Below are 17,487 nucleotides of genomic sequence, written 5' to 3'. Positions count from 1 at the left end.
AGGGTCCAGCCTTGGGAAGCCTGGGAGCACGTCCTCGTGCAGCACAGCCCCAAAAGGACACGGCTGCCCGGGCTGGAACTCCAGCAGAGCTCCTGGAGCATGGGCTCGTGAGGAAGGCCCAAGTGGAACTTACTGGGGGCCATGGGAGTAGGTGGGGTGCCCTGACAAGGAGTGCTGTGGCTTGCAGCGAATCCTCATTTCAGTTTGTGTTGGTTGGCTGTTCCCCAGACTTATGTAAAATGTTATGATCGCAGCCCGCGGTCAAAATATTCCAGTCTTTCTGTGTGTTCAGTTGTTGCTGCTATTTTAGGGGCCCTGATGTCTCTGGGGGATGACTCAGAGGTTTGTTCCTAGCTGGCCAGCATTAATCCAGACTAACAGTCTGAGTCAGGAGCACATCTTTACGTTAGGAAGCTGCCAGCTGATGCCCATGTTCCTGCAGTCACCCCGTGCCCTGTTCAGGCAGAAAGCCAAGCGGCAGGGAGCTGTGCTCTCCACCAGGGCTGTGCTGGATTACCTGCTTTCCGCATGAGGCAGGGCTAGGAACTGGTTACTCTGCTATAAACTGTGATGAAGTTGTCATGCTTTGGGTCTTTCTGTTTTGTCCACCTTTGTGGTCTTTGGCCTTTTTTTTTATGGATAAATCCATTTATTATGCCACCTAAATCCCTGTAACGCTGGCTGCATTTAATCAACGCTGCCTGTCTTTTTGCCCTCAAAGTGCTTGAGGGCAAGATGTGTTAATCAGTCTGAAGGGTTTGGGTTCCTGACTAAGTGCCGCAGAGCTCAGCCAGGTGGTATTTGCACTACTGGTACTATTTGCAAAGCCTTTTTCCTCTGGATTATCTCCAGCTTGCGCAAACTGCTGTGATCTGACAGGCATCTCAGACCATGCTGATGGTGCAGGTCTTCAGTGGGTGTGAGGGCAACCAAAATCAGCCCCCCAGGGAGGAGAGCCAAAGCTGGGCACAGAGAAATCTCCTGGATTTCCCTTCTTCCACCGCAGCAGCTCCACAGGTCTCAGGTGACAGGGCAGGTTGTTTTGTTTTATTTTTCCCCAGGGATATCTACCCAGCCCGTGTGGGTCTGGGAGCAATGGAGCGGGATGGAGGCAGGGGCACTGGCACTTTTGTAGCACTTTGGTACAGCAAACAGGAGCTGCTTGTGTCGGCCATGAGGCTGTATGGGGGATCATTTAAATGTTGGGCTCTGCACGGTACTGTCAGAGAGAATGGAGACTGCTGTGAGTTACCGTGGAGGCTCAGTATTGGTGGCTGCTGTCCCTGGCTGCTCTCAGTCACGCCTGTGGGTCTGAGCAATCAGCTGGACTGGAGTCAATCAAGCATCTGTAGATGTGCAGGGAAGAATTCCTCTGTCTGGAAATGTCTGAGCATACAGGGAGGCCCTGCTCCCGTAAATCCCTTAAGCGTGTGCTTAACTTCATGGAGCAAGGTGATTGCAGTGCAGTATTTTATTCTTGTCAGCTTCAGCGTTAACAGTGACTAGAATCACTTGTGTAATTAAGCTCTTGCAAGAACAAAATGAAAAAGCACCAGGTGCCTATGGAGATCTAAATCATTTTTCAGACCAAGTAGAACAGCAGTTTTCAACTTTCCTCGGTAGTTGGAGTCTTAAAATTCCCCGAGGCAGAGCAGATCCCCTTGTGATGAACTGAAGCAGCAGCCAAGCTTCTGGTGGGTACATCTCACAGAGAAGCTACAGGGAGAAGGTGGGAACCCAGGGCTCCACACTGAACCACTGGGTCAGAAACTTTGCAACTTTAGCAAAGAGCAGGGCTAACATGTCATACCAGTGAGCACTTTTAATTGCATGTGTTGGTGTTTAAATGTTGTGTCACTAACACAGACTGACGCGTGCAGCTCTGAGCATAACCAGCAAAACTATCAGTAATCAACAGAGTGCTGACTGGTATCGTGCCGAGGAAAAAGATGGGGCTGGGACCGTGGGAGAACCACGTCTCTATGTCTGTGGGATGGCATTCTTCACTGCACAGGGAAGATCCCATCACTGATTATAAATGTTTATCACTGGAATTGGTTGTAAAAAGGGAATCAATTGAGTTTAAAGGCAGTAATTGTCTGAAATAAACCCTGTGCTGGGTAGGAGGAGGGAGACAAGAGCATGTCCACTGCGGGTGTAAGGGGAGCTGCTGTGACTGGCAGTCCTCGCAAAGAGAAGATGAAGTTTTGTTAAAGCCTAGAGATTAACTGACACACTGTGAGCCAGAATTCAACCTGCCTTCCTTGGTACATATATATATATACACCAAGAAAATGTAGATGCATTTCTAAATGAATCTGTTCTGTGATGTAATGAGATTGACCCTGTGCGATGTCCAGGTGAAAAGTGACGCCGCAGGATGCCCCAGGGACAGCGAGGTAGTGCTCCTGGCACCGCGCATCGCTGCCTAGGGCTCCAGGTAGCTTGAGCTTAGGCGACAGTGATTGTACCCCCAAGAACTGCGCAAAGCAGAACGGGCATAGGGCAGCGAGTAGGCGGCTCCGACCTCTGCAGCGTCGGCAGGGGCCAGGAGAGGGCAGCGAGGAGGCGCTGAGGCTCGGGGCACGCCGACGCCCGCGGCGGGGATGTCCGAGCGCTTCGGGGTTACGAGCACGGGGTGCAGGGCGCTCCGTAGCAACCGGAATTAAAAAACAGGTTATGACACTTGGGTAACCCCGTCCCCGAGAGAAAGGTCATCTCTGGCAAAGAGTTGGACCCGCATTCAAGCGTGGCCCCAGGGAAGTTGCAGAGATCTGATAAAGCAAAATCCTACCACCCGGACACTTTTCTCAGCTCCTTGGGATTCAGATACCTGCTCACACGTTGGTGAGGACCCGTGCCACCGGCTGGGTGGGACACAGAACCTCTGGGGTGACACACACCCCACAACACCGCTCTGTGACCCTTCCCTGCCAGGACACGGGCAGAGCTGGGCAGCCAGCCACGGCCTGACACGGAGGGTCCTGGAGACACATACTAGGAGAGGATGTGAGATAACCAACCAAACCACTGTCACTTGACACGTGAGATGGCACCAGCCTGGCAAACGTCCAGTTGGTAAGTCTGGAGCTAAACAAAGCTGGTGCTATTTATATTTATGTAGGACAGGATGATTAATGCCCAGGCCTTTGCCATTGGAAATAAGTAGGATAATTAGGGAGCTGACTTTGTTTACTAGTAGCATAGCATAAGGGAATGTATATGCCCAGCCCAGATATCTCCCCAGCCCAGGCCGCACCCACATGTGCCACTGGGATGCAATCCTGACCTGGCCACGTCAGGGCAGGGCAGTGCTCGGGGCCAGCAGGCATGCTGCTTTTGGATAGGATGCTGGGCTTTGGCAGGGTCCCCAAAAGCAGGTGTTGCCCCTCTGCCTCCCTGGTGCAGAGCAGCTGTCATTTTGCACCAAGTACCCTCTCCTTCCCCTGGGTGCTCACACGTTCTAGGGAGAGAACAGAGCCTTGGTGTAAGAGAGGTGTTTGCAGAGGGTTGCACAAATGTCTGGGGAGGACACGCAGTGAACTCATTGGGAGCAGCCGTGATGATACAAAACACACAGGGCTGATTTTAGGCACTGCTTGTGTATCTGAAGCTGCAGACTGGTACCCAGAAAGGTTTCCAGAGAGATCCTCCAGGAAATCAAACACCTAATCTGCTTGGATCCCCAAGGACAACTACCTGCGTCACCCTGAGCTGAAGTCCCTGGCACTGTGGCTATCATTATGCTTTATGTGCTCCAGCAGAAAATAAACACCCATTTTCTGCATGTGACACTGTCTGTTTCATGAGGTATTTATTGTTTGTGCTGTATGAAGATGGCGGAAGCACGAGCAGGAAGCGGGATCCTTCTGTGCCAGGTGCTGCACAAAGCACTGCGCTGACTCCTGCCCGAAAGAGCTGATGAAACTCATCACACCTACACTGCATTTGTGAGGCTAAGTATCCTCTGCCCTCAGGACACAGGTCATTTTCCTCCAGGCAAAGTGAGTGAATAATGTTACCACATCAGAATGACCTGTGTCAAAGAGGTAGAAATGATTCCCCAGGGCAAGAGGAAGCAGAAGATTATTGCTGTGGTGGGCAGAACGGCCCTGGAGTCCTCCCAGGGCTGCACAGTCTCCTCGCATCCGCAGTGAACAGCAGTGGAGGATATGGGATCAGCTGGCTCTCCTCTGGGCCAGTCTGCAGCCTGTTACCAAGCCAACCAGAGTCCCTTGCACTCCCCAAACGGCTGCACACAATAAGCCCAGCTCGCCTCCCCCATCCCTCCACTGTATCAGGCTGAGCACATCTGATATTGGAAACAGAGAGGTCTGGAGAAAGCTTACAGGTTGTGGGCAAGCTGAACGGTCAGGGTGCCACACAGTGCGAAGGATGCTCAGCTCCTGTGGCATCCTAGTGTCCCGGGACACCACATTGGTGTCTGTCCCTACCCTGTGAGTGTCCAAGAGACAAGACTTGGAAGGTATGAGGCCACCTGGGAGCAGCAGCCCTATGTCCCTGACCTGCCCAGAGCACTCTCAAACACCATTTGGTCTTTGCAAAAGGTCTGTTTGTGACCTGGTGACAAAGGCACTAGTGCATACTGTGCCCCCACTGCAAAATGCCAGATTAAATAATAAACAGTGACAGGGCATTATGCGAAGCTGCCTCTTTTTATAGTACCTACCCTGTGAGATTTTTTTTGGGGGGGGTTGGTTATGCAGCTCACTGGAGGAAGGCAATCCAGCCCAGCACAACTGTGGAAAACTGGGTATTTTTATCTCTGCTGACCAGACGGAGCACAGAGATACCACCTGGCACGGCTGGGGTCACACAAGGCTTCATGGCTGGGAACCAAGGGAAAAACTAATGGCAAAAACACTGCCTCTCCCTGCACCCACAGGGAGATGTTGCTGATCAGCATTTGAACAGCATCTGCTGCTGTGTGGTCTGTCCCAAAGGCAGAATTACCTGCGTGGCCCATGCCAAGTCAGTTTTCTTTGGGAGGTGTGTGTGGATCCTTGGAAAACACCACCTTTGTGCAGAAACCCACTGCTTGCAGTCCTGCTGCCCAAACTCTTCCTGAGACACTGGAATGGCCCTCTGAAATACAGAGACAGATGGGTCTGGTAGAGCCTGCTTGAGAAGGGTGCCTGCAAGCTGCATGGGCAGGGCAAAGCACTGCACATCTGCTCTGCTACTGGCACCTCTCTGAGCCTAGTTTCCCTCATGTTTCCCTCACATCTTCTTTATGCTTCCCTTTCATTTCTTCACATTCCCTTATCATTTCCCCCAAGCTTTCCCATTGTGTTCCACTCACATTTGTTTCCTTCATGCCTCCTTTTCATTCCCCTCATGTTTTTATCATTGCCTTAAATCCTTACTGTCATTTTCTCCCCATTTCTGCCATTCCCCATGTCTTTCCTTCTCATTTCTCTATTTCCACATATTATCTCCTATATTTCCCTGTCATTTCCCTCACTGCTTTCCTTCACGTTCCTCTCATATTTATTTCCCACTATATCTAATAACTTAATGTTTAATAATTTATGTCCCAGTTGCACTGCTTTTCCCTCTCGCCTCCTTTTCACCTCCTTCACATTTTCCTCCTATTTGCCTAATTTCTTCAGCCTTCCCTCACATTTTCTTGTGTTTCCTCACACCTCAGATTTCCATCACTCCCCTCACATTTCCCTTCCCATTTCTTTCCCCCTCGTTTCCCTCGATCCTCATATTTTCTTTCACGTTTCCCTCGCATTTCTTTCCGCCTAACGCCACACTCAACATGGCGGCGCGCCACAACCAAGATGGCGGCGGCGAGCGGGAAGAGGCGAGTGGGGCGGTGCGCGCTCAAGATGGCTCCCGGCGGGGCTAAGGGAGATGGCGGCCGCCGCGCACGCGCGGCGCGTCACTCCGCAGTACGTCACAGTCCGTGCCGTGACGTGCCGTGCGTGCGCGGCGCGCGGTGACGGAGCGGGGCGGCCGCGTCTCTTTGTTGGCGCTGAGGCGGCCGAGGCGCGGCGGGGCCGGGAGCGAGGGTGGGAGGGCGGACGGGAGTCTCCACTTCATTGCCTCGCCATGGACTCGGACGAGGGCTACAACTACGAGTTCGACGAGGACGAGGAGTGCAGCGAGGACAGCGGCGCGGAGGAGGACGAGGAAGACGAAGAGGAGGACGAGCCCGACGATAACCTGGACCTGGGCGAGGTGGAGCTGGTGGGGCCTAACATGCGCGTCGGCGGCGAGCGGGACGGGCTGCTGGGCGGCGAGACGGGCGGGCTTGGCCCGGGCTGCGGCGGAGGGCTGGGCGGCGGGCCGGGCCCCGGCGGCGGCGGCGGCCCCGAGCAGGAGGAGGACTACCGCTACGAGGTGCTGACGGCCGAGCAGATCCTGCAGCACATGGTGGAGTGCATCCGCGAGGTCAACGAAGTCATCCAGGTGCGGCTTCGCTCCGTCGGGGCGCTGCGGTTGGGGGGAGGCGAGCGGCGGTTGCGGGCGGTGGAGCGCGGCCCCGTCCGTCCGTCCGCCCGTCCGCCCGCGGGGTGGTGCCGGCAGCCCCGCCGAACTCCGGTTTCGTTTGGCTTTACGAGTGGAGTATCGCGGTGATGAAACGAGCCCGTCTCCGGAGCCCTGCGCTGAGGAGAAGGCCTGGCACGCCTCCCCGGCGCACGCAGCTCTCTGCGGCCGTCGGCTTTTCCTGCACTTTCCTTTTGTTCAGGTTGACGCGGTGTTAGCGGAGGCCCGGCGAGCGGATTGCCAGCGCTGCTCCTTGTCCAGGAATGTGGCGCGGAGCGGTGCGGGGGATCAGATTCACCGCGTTATCTAATGGCTGCGGCACCCCAAAACCAGGCGCTTCCAGTGCTAAATGCGAGCTGCTGGGACCCGTGGTGCTTCCTAGCGTGTGGCTGTTTTAGCAGCTTTAAAGTGTTATGTGCCATTAAGCGAGTTTATGGGAGCTTGGTGCAAACAGCAGCCCGAGTACTCACTTAGGGAATCGGTAAATGGCACTTCCGAAGTCAAAGTTCATAACTTTAATAATAGTTTTGTATGTGTAGGGCTGCGTGAGGACTCTTGTCGATTGCCAGTGAGCAGCTAAGATCTGTTGACATATGGATATTTCCTTGCTCCCAGGATCCTGATGTGTTACTGATCCTAATATAGGGAAATGGAGACTTGTGAGCAGGAAGCAGACGTGCAAGCGTTTGGTAACTTAAAGTTTTTTGCACTGAAGTAGTGATTAAGATGGTGACTATTTAATGAGCAAGACCATGATAATCACCAGATTCGTTGGACATACACAGCCATTTGTCCTAACTTTGCTTCAGTGAAGTAATGAAAACGTTCTGCCAGTTGAGGTGCACTAAGGAGGATGTTGTTCATGTACTTCCTAGGCCTGGTGAATTCACCTGGGAGTCCTTTACACTTATTAAACAAGCTCCTGTTTTCTGATCTGTGGTTTCTCTTCCTCTTTACGCTGCCCTTGAGCTGTACAACTTGAGCACTTGGCCTCTGGATAACAGAACTAGTGGTCAGAAGTCAATGAAGGTGAAAAGACCCTTCTCTTTTTGTACCCGGGGAGGTGTGACCCTGCCTTGCAGAACACAGCTGATTGCAGAACTGCCTTGTCTCCTGCTGTAGGCCTTGCTGTTAGGTTTGCTGTAGTTATTTCTGATTTAGAAGGGTGAGCAAAGCCAGTTTGGTTAGAATGTCATGAGTAAACGTGGGACCTAACATCAGCTTAAGCTCTAGGATGCATCAGAAGGAGGTAGAAAAACATTCAGTTGTTCCAAATTGCTTTGAAATGGCACCTTATTGCTACTTTTAGTCAGTTTGGGGGTAAGTAGACATAATTCAGTTGGTGCCTCAGTATTTGCTCATCCTCACTTCTGTTGCTGTGAAATCTTCCAGGGCTCTGTTCTGTATATTTCTTGCTTTTGGCTCCCACCCAAGATCGCTGCTGCTGCTTTTCTGGTTCACTAAACCTTTTCTGGAGTCACGTTGGCTCAGGATCCTGCTGCGGATCCTTGGTTGCAGTCCTGTGATTCACTTGTTCCAGTCTAGTACTGAGTGTCTGGTCCCTGTGTGTCTCACTGTGGTTCTTGATATCAAACGATAAAGGTGGTGGCTGCCTGTTGTGGTGCTTGAGAATTTCCTTGATGCCAAGGAGCCAGATACCTGGAGGCTTTGGCTGTGGGGTGTGCACCCTCTCATCAGTGGCGCTGCCGGCTTCTGGTCAGAAGTAAATAATAAAGAGGCTTTTGTTTTTCAGTTGATCACTTTGCAGTTGCAGTGAAAAGGAAGGATATTGATGATCCATGAAGCTTCTGCAAGGAAGTACCTGAGCCACAGCAGATCTAACTTGCACTTACAGGGTGGTTTTGTCCTGCACTAAGCACAGTCTTGCAAGAACAGTTCACTGGTAGGGAAAACTGCTAGTGGAAGGAGTTGAATTTATTTGCCCCTACATTTTGCCGCTTCCCAAATCCAGGCTGTATGAGAAAAGTTCTCAGGACAGGGATTTGATCTGATGAGGACTTTGCTGAGGCAGTAGCTGACTTGTGATCAACTTCCTGGCTGCGAAGCATGTAATTTGTGCTGGTAGTGTGTAATGTGCTCTTGAAAATGGCTGCTGAGCACTGAACTGGTGCCTTTTTGTCCTGTGGCTTCGGAAGACAGCTGAACTTGCAGTGGGCTTGTGCAGTTTCGGTGTGAGTGACTCAGATGTTCAGTATGTTTTGCATTCACTCTCCTTTGTCTGGGGGTGAGTTTTCAGGTGTTTAATGATGATTTTTGCAAAGTATTTAGCATTTGTGCTTGTAATCTGATTTGATTCTGTGTCTCGTGCTCTTCTCCTCCAAGTACCAAAACCAGGGATATTAATACACCCTGACCTCCTGTCGTGGGTTAAGAAAGGCTTAAAAACTCTCCCTCAGATCTGAGCATTGCTTCCTTTCTATCCTGTAATTTCACAGCGTGGGGAATCATTCCAGGGGTTATTTTGGGTTTTGTATTCTGAGTAAGTGGGCAGATTTCTGGCATCTTTATCCAAGTGAATGGGCATCTTTTGTCCAGCTGCTGGTGGAGTAACTTAACTGTGAAAACCATGATGTAAAGGTGGTATTAAAAGACTCTCTCTTCTGAGAGTTTTCTTCTCACAGTTGGATGGCTTGCCTGTATTTTTCCTCTCCAAACCTGGGGGATGAGGTATTGTCCAAAAAGTTTCTACCATCATTATGTCTTTATAGATATATATATATCACTGCTATTTCAATCTTTGTTGAAGATTTTCTGAAAATAAACTTGGTAGTGTTTAGAATAGCATGTTTATTTCTACTCTGAATAGAGCACGTGATGGTCTGTGCCTCTCTGGTCCCGCTTGGCTCTGTGTTTTCACCCTGTTACAAGTTTGTGCAATTTCAGTGTTTGTGAGTTGGGTTTGTTTTCCCTTTTGGCCACCCTTTTCTGGGGGTGGGGTTGTCGTTGTTGTGATGTCACCTGACACATGCTACTTTTGGACTTTGTCACTGTTAAGTGTTGAAAATGATCAAGGTGCAGCTCTGAGGTGGCTGATATTTAAAACCAAATTCTGAAATATTGGAGCATCTGTGCTGCGTATGTTCTTATTTAAAGGATGTTGCTTTGGCAGTAAGCATCCTTGCTGAATTGAAGTGTTAATGTGAAGTGAGCACAAAGCCTGGACTGCTCCAAAGTTACAACGTTGTGCTTGTTTGGCTTGGTAAGGTGCAGATAGCCCAAAACACTGCTCTGCAGCTAAATCCAACTCTGTTAGAGCAAGCTGAATCCAGTGTGGCTTGGGAAAAGCAATCTAATTAAACAGTGGCCTCACTTGCTTGGACAGAAAGTGCTGAATTCCAGTTATAGCTTAGGAAGTCTCCCCAGCAGTGGTGTAATGCAGTGCTATTGGCAATGTGTCAAAATATGTTGTCCAAAATAGGAATGACTTTCCAGTGAGCAGCAAGAATCACTCCTGTCATGCAGGGCTGTGCTGAAGACTCTATTTAATGTTAGAAATGTCATCTTGAAACCCCGGAGTGCTTGAAGCTGCTTGACAAGCATTAGGTAGGAGTTCGTGGGAGGAAGCACTGGAGGCTGATGCTGCGTTGGGGTCTGTTGCTCTGCCTGCACCAGGTGAGCGTGCCAGCCTCTGAATTCTCATTCTGTGTGGTTAGCTACTGATGATGAAATCCAGTCGGGACCCTAAATGTTATGATGCTGGAAGGAAATGCTTTGTTAAACTCCACGGTGCTGTCACACAGCGTTTATAAGGTGTTTCATTATTGGAGGAATGCGTTTAATGTTTCCAAGGAACAGAATAAACCTCATTGTGACAAAGAGCTCCTGAAATCTGTTACAAGCCATCACCGTGGGACTTTAGGAAATGACATTATCTCTTCCCTGGCTGCCAATTCATGTAATTCTGAATATAATAATTTTTTTTAGCTGTATTATAAATTTCAGAATGACAAGGTAGGAAAGTGGGTTCTATCTGTGAAGTCTCCAGAGTAAGCTAAACCTCATGCTTCAACAACCAGTTGGCTTTGTGCTTCAGCTTTCTGTTTCTCTTAGGCCAGATGTAAATCTCATGGCTGGCCATGAGTGAAAGCTGATGCCAGGCTGTTCTGCCCCCCCCCAGCACTGTGCAGAAATCACAACAAAGCAGGCAGCTCTCCTGGGCCTGCGGCTGCAGGAGGGACCGGTGTGTTTTGGGACTGTTTTCGGTTTCATTTTGCAACACTTTGTTCTGTTTTTAGTTCCTTTAAAATGTTTGTTTATAAACGAGAAGAGAAACAAGTAGTAGCTGCAGCCATTGCTATTCCCTGTGAGTTTTAATTCCCTTTGGCTGAACCACAGGTGCCATGTGAAGCAGAAGAGGCATTTCTGCTATAAATCAGGGATGGGCAAGTCACAGCAGTCATCGTGTTCCTTGATGTGAAACAAGAGCTGTTTCTGGCTGTTAGAAGCATAACAAAATACAAAACAATAGCTTACATTAGTTTTAGACTTGCAGGAATTAAAACCTGATAATAGGAAACAAACCGAAACTTGGGATGCTCTTTTTGTTGCTGTGGCATGGCATGGGAGGGCAGTGCTGTGCCTATTTTGACCTACTTGCCCAGTGTTCTCTGGTGAGCTGGGTTAGATTTGGGAGTGTGGTGTGCAGCGTTCCGCTGCTTGAGACCTGAGCTGAGACCTGGAGGACTGGGGCTTCAGTTTGCTGTGATGTCATAAGCCCGGAAACGAGAAGCAGCTCTCCATCCTGCACCTCTGCAGGTCCCGCTGCCACCTGTTGAATTGTTTGCAATTCTCTGTTTGGAAAACAATCTCTTTTCCTCTTGCTCCGTGGTGAGACGAAGCAAGTGAGGGTTGGTGCCAGCTGTAATAGCCTGCTTGGAGGGAGCAGCATCTACACTCTGACCTGTGTTCCTGGTGTAATTGTGAGTCACGAGCCTTCATGCAAAAACAATGTCTAAGAGTCTTTTCTTTGGGGGTTGTGCTAATTGGTGGAGTTAGAGGGATCTCAGAGTATTGCAGGCGGTGTTTTCTCTTTGAGTTCCATGAAGAACGTTTGGAGGCCTGTATCTGTGTACGAGTGTATAGTGCTGCTGAATCCCATGAAGTCACTCTAGCTTCTGCAGTTGGAAGAGATGCAGCCTCACTTACTGTAAAGTGCGTACAGCAGGTTCGCAGCTACTCAGGAATGCCAAATGGTGCATTTGAGTGCAGCATGGAATACAGATGCTGCATGTTTGAGGAAGGAGATGGTGTAGGAGCATGAAGGCACTGATGTTGTCTGAGCCAGAGCAGAACTCTGATTCTTAATTTGATGATGGAAATGCTGATACTGAAATCATCACTGTGCTGTTTTTTTTTTTTTTTTTTTATTGGGAATGTTGAAAGCCTGGCGTTTGCCTGGCTCATGGTTGGTTCGTCAGATTGCTTTTATTGGTTTTGATACAGAGCTGTGATGGCTACTGGCTAAATGAATGCTTTGAGAATTTGCAATTGAAGGGTTCCCAAGAAGCTGAGCTTCACGTGTGACTTGGTTCAGCAGTGTTTGTGCTTTCCAAATTGAGGCCGTTTAGGATCTGGGATGTCTGTATAACTATGACACTTTCAAAAGAGGTCCCTTGTTTACATGGCACAGTACTGCTGAGTAACTGGGTCTGGTATTCAGGGTAGTTTGCAGTGGTGAGCATTAGTGCAGTGAGGTCAGCAGTTCACACAGGTATCTGCACCCTTACAGTGGACTGAGAACTCTTGGAAACATCAGGAGTAATTTCCAGTTCTGAATCTTATTTATTTTCAACAGTATTTGGAACAAGGAGTCGTCTAAATAAGCCATTTAATAACTTTTTTTTTTCTTCAGGAAAAAAGTGCTTCTTTCTCTTGTGGCTGCTCTGGACACATTGGTGTGCCCTGTGCAAGTGGGTGGCATCATAGACCCTGTTAGTAGTGCCTCCTTGGTCACCTTGCTTCAAAACCAGGCAGTCTGGGAAGGTGACTGTGGCTAAAATGTGAAGGAGGAAAGGGCTTTCTTGGGTCTCACTTGGTTTTCTTAGGATCTGAAGTGCACTCCACCTTCTGGGGTACTGTAAATGTGCCTCTTGATGTGGGAAGAGTGTTAATTCACAGAAGATCCAGCTTTGATTGCTTTGTAATTTGAGGATTTTAGGGGTTGAAGGGTGGTAATCTTCAACTGCTAGAGATTAAAAGCTTGAGTATTTGCTTATTCCCTTTATTGCACGTGAGGTAAATTCCCTGTGCTTGCTATCAGTAATGTGCTATAATAGTGTTCTGTTTGTTGCTTCACCAGGGAAAGGATACCAAGGTTTAACTCTTTTTCCAGCAGCTGATCGAGATGGTGCAGGAGCTCTTGCAAAGAGGAATCTGCCTGGGCACAGCTGAAGTCGTTGTGGAGTGGAGAATACACTAAAAGTGCAGAATGAGAAAGGTTTGTGTAGCTGTGCAAAGCTGCAAAGTCAGCTGGCAAAATAACTTCCTTGGGTCACAGTTCAAAGATTTCAAACTCAGGTCTGCCTGTTCTTAAGAATAGAGCAACAAGAGACTTTTTTTTCCCAGATTAAAACAATAACAAAACAAAAAAAACCTTGAAATTGATTCTGAAGAATTTCACCCCCACCTGGTGCTAGGAGCTGGGTCGGCCTCTGGAGGGCCGTGCTGAGGAAGCTGCCCTGACCAAGTGCAGCTGACCTGTTTGCTTGAGCAAAACCTCCTCAGAGCCACAGAGGAAGTTTATTGGTGTCTGAACAAGCCCATGATATAAAAATCACAGGAGAGCACACTTGATTCTGCTGTTCCTGTGCTGCTTTGATGTGTGCATGGATGGGAATGAACTACTTCTCTGGCTCATTTCCCCCCAGGTAGGGGATGGGGTCAGTAGTTAGATGCGTTGCTTCTTCCCAGCTACCAGCCAGCTTGCTGTTTGACCATGTGCAATTATTTTGCTCTGTTTTCCCCACCCAAGGTCGTAGTTGTTGACAGCCGTAGATGGCTGACAGCAAAAGAAGTTATGTGAGCTTGAGGCTCAACTTGGTGGCCTATTGGGTGTGTACGGAGTTCTAGGTGTATATGTAACTGATGAGAGTGCTCTGGATGGCAGTTGTAAACTCAAATCTCTTCTGTGGCTGGTAACTTGGGATTGTGTGTGTTGTGTAACAAAACAGAAATCCAGTCAGCATTCCTTTGTCTGGCAAACAAACGTGGAGAGGGATCTGGGGGGGAATAGGAGAATTCTCATAAGTGACTGGCCTCCCTTGAAACACAGGGTGAGAATAACTGAAGAATAAGAGAAGTCCTAATGATTTGCATCCTGTAAATTGGGGATCTGAGAGCCAGGGAGTTGGAAGGAGTGGTCTGGAAATAGGAAGATTTAAAGACTGTGTTTTTGGAGTAAGGCTGTGTGTGCGTGAGATCTGTGCCTTGAGGGACCCAAGGAGAATGCTTCTGAGGTGTCAGTGAGGTTCCAGGGTAGGAACTTGAGAGTGACAAGGCTTCGCTGATCAGTGTATTTCAAAGCTAGATTGAGTGCTGACTTTTTAATAAAGAGCTGAGAAGAGCACTCCAGCATGCAGTCAGCTGTTTGATTTCTCTTCTGGGAGCTCTTGCAAACTCTGGTAAGCCCAGGCAATAAGTTCTTGCTGTAAAATGAAGAATGCATGTTCTCACTGTGCATCTGAACCCAAAAGGTGCCATTAATGTGGAACTGGATTTTGTGTGAAGTGGAAGTCTTCAGCGTGTAATTCTACCTGGTGTGCACACCCAGAAGTATTAAGTAACAATTTCTAATTACTATGAACATCCAATGAACAAACATGTTTAATGTCCTCATTTGTGTAATTAATAGTGCTTCTGTGATTATTTGAAAGGCTCTCTGAGCAACTTGGGGTTTTATTTTTCCGTTTAATAGGTATTTTATATATGCATTAGCATATTCTGTTAAGACTCTTCTGATGCTCATTTTTTTAATCTTACTTGGAAAAATTATGCATTTGAAGCTTCCTTATTTGTGTTGCTAAGAGCTGAAATAAATAATTGAAGATATTTTTATGCTTGACAAAGATAGCTCATAGTAAACCTTTGTGTAGTTAGGTAAGACAATGAAGATAAAGTATAGCTTGACACAGGTCTTGAACTGTTGCATTCAAGAAATGAAAGATAATTTATCTTCAGTTGGGAGGGTAAGCTGCAGATGGTTGCATGGTGCTACCAGGAAGCTGCTGGGAGGTGAACGTAGTGCAGAGACCTGGCACTGATTTTTGGGGTGCCTGATACTGAAACTATGTGTAAGGAACACTCCTGGGGATGTCTGTGATCTGTCAGCCGTGGTCACTGGGGTGTAATTCCCTTAAACGAGGAAATGATGGAAAAAATAGGAGGTGTTCCTTATTCTCTCCTTCTGCTTTTTTGCGTTTTGTCACTGTTGTGCTGAATCCCAGCAGAATGCTCCTGTAACTCAGGTGTGCCAGCTAGTAGTGTGTGTTCTTAGAGCATGTGAATGAGAATGAACAGATGAATTGCCAAAGCCTTCGTGCCTCCACAATGGTCTTTCTTTAGTGGTGGTTTCTGTTTGAGGTGTGAACAGGCAAAATCACTTCTTGAGTAGAAATTCTGTTGTAAAATGGGATGTTGCTGGGGCTTTGTTTTGCTGGTTATAGAAGTAAGGCTAAATGAGTGTAATATGGTAAATAAACTGCAGTGTCATCATTATAAATGGTCTGAGCTAGAAGAGGCTTGTTGGGGAAAGGGTGCTGGCAGGCTTTCCTGGTGCAGATGCAGCTTCTGCCAGAAAAAATGTGCTTTTTGCAGGTGTAGCTTGTTTTCTGTGGGGAAGTGATATTCTGTAACCACGTCTGCTCTGGGGCTATTGCCAAGGTAAAAATGTTGCCAAAGATTACATCCCCAAGAGATATCCATGACCATTTTGTGGGTCTGTCTAGTTTCAAAGTTTTAAGATCACTAATTTTGTTTGTTTTTATAGGTTATGGCATGGGCATTGCCAGGCTAGACTTGCTTCCTGTTTCTCCAGGTAATGTCATTTGTGTGCTAGACAACATGTGACCAGTAGCCAGTGTGTAAAGGAGCCCAGGGCCTTTATGCAGTGATGGGGAAATCCAGTCGGCCCAAGCAAGATGGTTTTTTTTTTTCCAAAAGCATTGTATGTGTGTTGCTGCTTTGGTGAGTGGGGGAAATTTCCTCTGTCCAAGCATGCTAGAGAGTGAACAGCTTGTTAAATGTGTGCTGCATTAGAAAGGGATGGAATCTGAAGCAGTAAGGGCTAGAGAAGAGAGAGATGTTACATTTGGATCCTCACCAAGCCTGAGCCTGGAGAGGAAAGGTAATATGAAGGATTTCTGCTCCCTTAAATTCTCTTATAAAATGCCACTGGCGAAATGTTCTTCTGCTAAGTTGGTGTTCCTCGTCCCTCGTGTGTCTCTGGAGGGGTTAACGGTTGCAAGCCCTGGTGACTGTGCATCCACACGTACTAGAGAAAACCTGATCTCTGTAGTGAGAGGTTTTTTTGTTTTTAAATTGGGTTAGCTCTTGTTTAGCTTTCCGGGTTGATTTTTAACTTAATTGATTTGTGTGAGTGCTACTTGTGTGCTCATCGAAGAAGTTACTTTGGCTTACCATTTTCTACTTCCTGTGTACATTCTTTGTTGGAAAACGTTAATTATAATGTTCTGAAGTGGAAGTCCAGATGGAGGACACAGCCTATATATACATGTTATTTATTGGAAGGTTTTTGCCCAGGACTTCATCTCACGAGTCCTGGTGAGTCCAGGAGCTCTGACTTTGGCTACAGGAGTTAGACTTCACTTTTCTTCTGATTTCTTAGAAGACCAAAACACAGGGTAAGCAAGCACACGTCTGTGTCCACCATGTGGTGAAGGTCTGTGCATGGACACTGTGGCTTGTCAGGGAAATGTTGGTTTTTGAGGAGTTGTGGTGGCGGTGAACTCGAGGTACCTGCAATTGGGTTGTGGGAAATATCTCATCTGTCTGTGCCCTGATGGTATAGGTGCTCTCCTAGTGCCCAGTAACAAAAGCAGATGGGAGACAAATTATCTGACCATTTGAGTCTTATCTGGTGTTGGGAGACATGTTTAGGCTGAATACCCATGGGTTGTGATCGACTGCTTGTGTGCCATCTGAAGACAAGTTGCTCTTTAGTCATCACCTGGGAGATCTGGTGAGACCAGCAAAGGAGCAGTCTGACAGGCAAGAGGCTTTTCCAGGGAACTGGCATGCTTAATCCAGAAAATCAATTAGTTATTATTGTTTTAGCATACATTGGATCCTACAGGCAGATCTATGGAAATTGTCACTAGGCAGGAAAAAGAATACAAGTTGTCAGGAACTCACCCTTTCCAGTTTGTGTGCTAGTGCAGTAGGCATCAGGAATGTCCTCATCCTAGATGTTTGCCTGACTTCTTCCTATTTGAAGTATGCAGTGATATTATTTCTCTAATACATAATCTTTTCTTTTCAAAAACAGCCTAGTGTTTTGACATCATGATGTACTATGGGATACTCCTTCAGGAATAACTTTAGTGCAGATAATTTTTTTTTTAAGCGTAACAGGCATTTTTCTGTGGGATACAACTCAGTTACAGCATGTAGATTTTTAATGTGCAGTAGCAGATCTTTGTGAATGAATGTTGGTTTGGTCTGTTTGTGAAGAACACGTGGAATATTCTTGTTTCAAATAACTACCCTCAGGGAAGCAGATTTTTGTACCCTTTCTGCACGATTGTACAGCTTGTGTGGCACTGATGCCTTCCCCAGGGGAAGTGCAGTTTCTGATACCTTCCCAGATCTGCTTGCAGCATCCTCCTAAGGCTTTTTACTGCCCATTCAGTGCTGGAACAGCTTGGCCAGGTGCTTAAGCAGCAGAAAGGAAGTTGTGTTACCCAGCGGCTGTTCTAGCCAAGCTTGTATTCA

At 47.9% G+C, this 17,487-nt stretch overlaps 1 protein-coding gene across 1 annotated transcript in view; it reads left to right on the top strand.

Annotated features, from left to right (window-relative positions):
* Positions 1–6,034: 6,034 nt before the first annotated feature.
* The window catches only part of ARIH1 (ariadne RBR E3 ubiquitin protein ligase 1), a 49,284-nt gene continuing 37,831 nt past the window's right edge, over positions 6,035–17,487 (top strand). Inside the window, exon 1 of the mRNA XM_065733670.1 lies at positions 6,035–6,441. Within this exon, the coding sequence (XP_065589742.1) occupies positions 6,082–6,441 (360 nt within the window). The 5' untranslated portion in view covers positions 6,035–6,081. The remainder of the gene's footprint in view (positions 6,442–17,487) is intronic.

The sequence above is a fragment of the Cyrtonyx montezumae genome, unplaced genomic scaffold (assembly GCF_038088225.1).
Source record: "Cyrtonyx montezumae isolate F1298 unplaced genomic scaffold, pur_monq_1.0 scaffold_17, whole genome shotgun sequence".
Taxonomy (NCBI): domain Eukaryota; kingdom Metazoa; phylum Chordata; class Aves; order Galliformes; family Odontophoridae; genus Cyrtonyx; species Cyrtonyx montezumae.
This window is presented reverse-complemented; position numbering and strand designations above follow the sequence as displayed.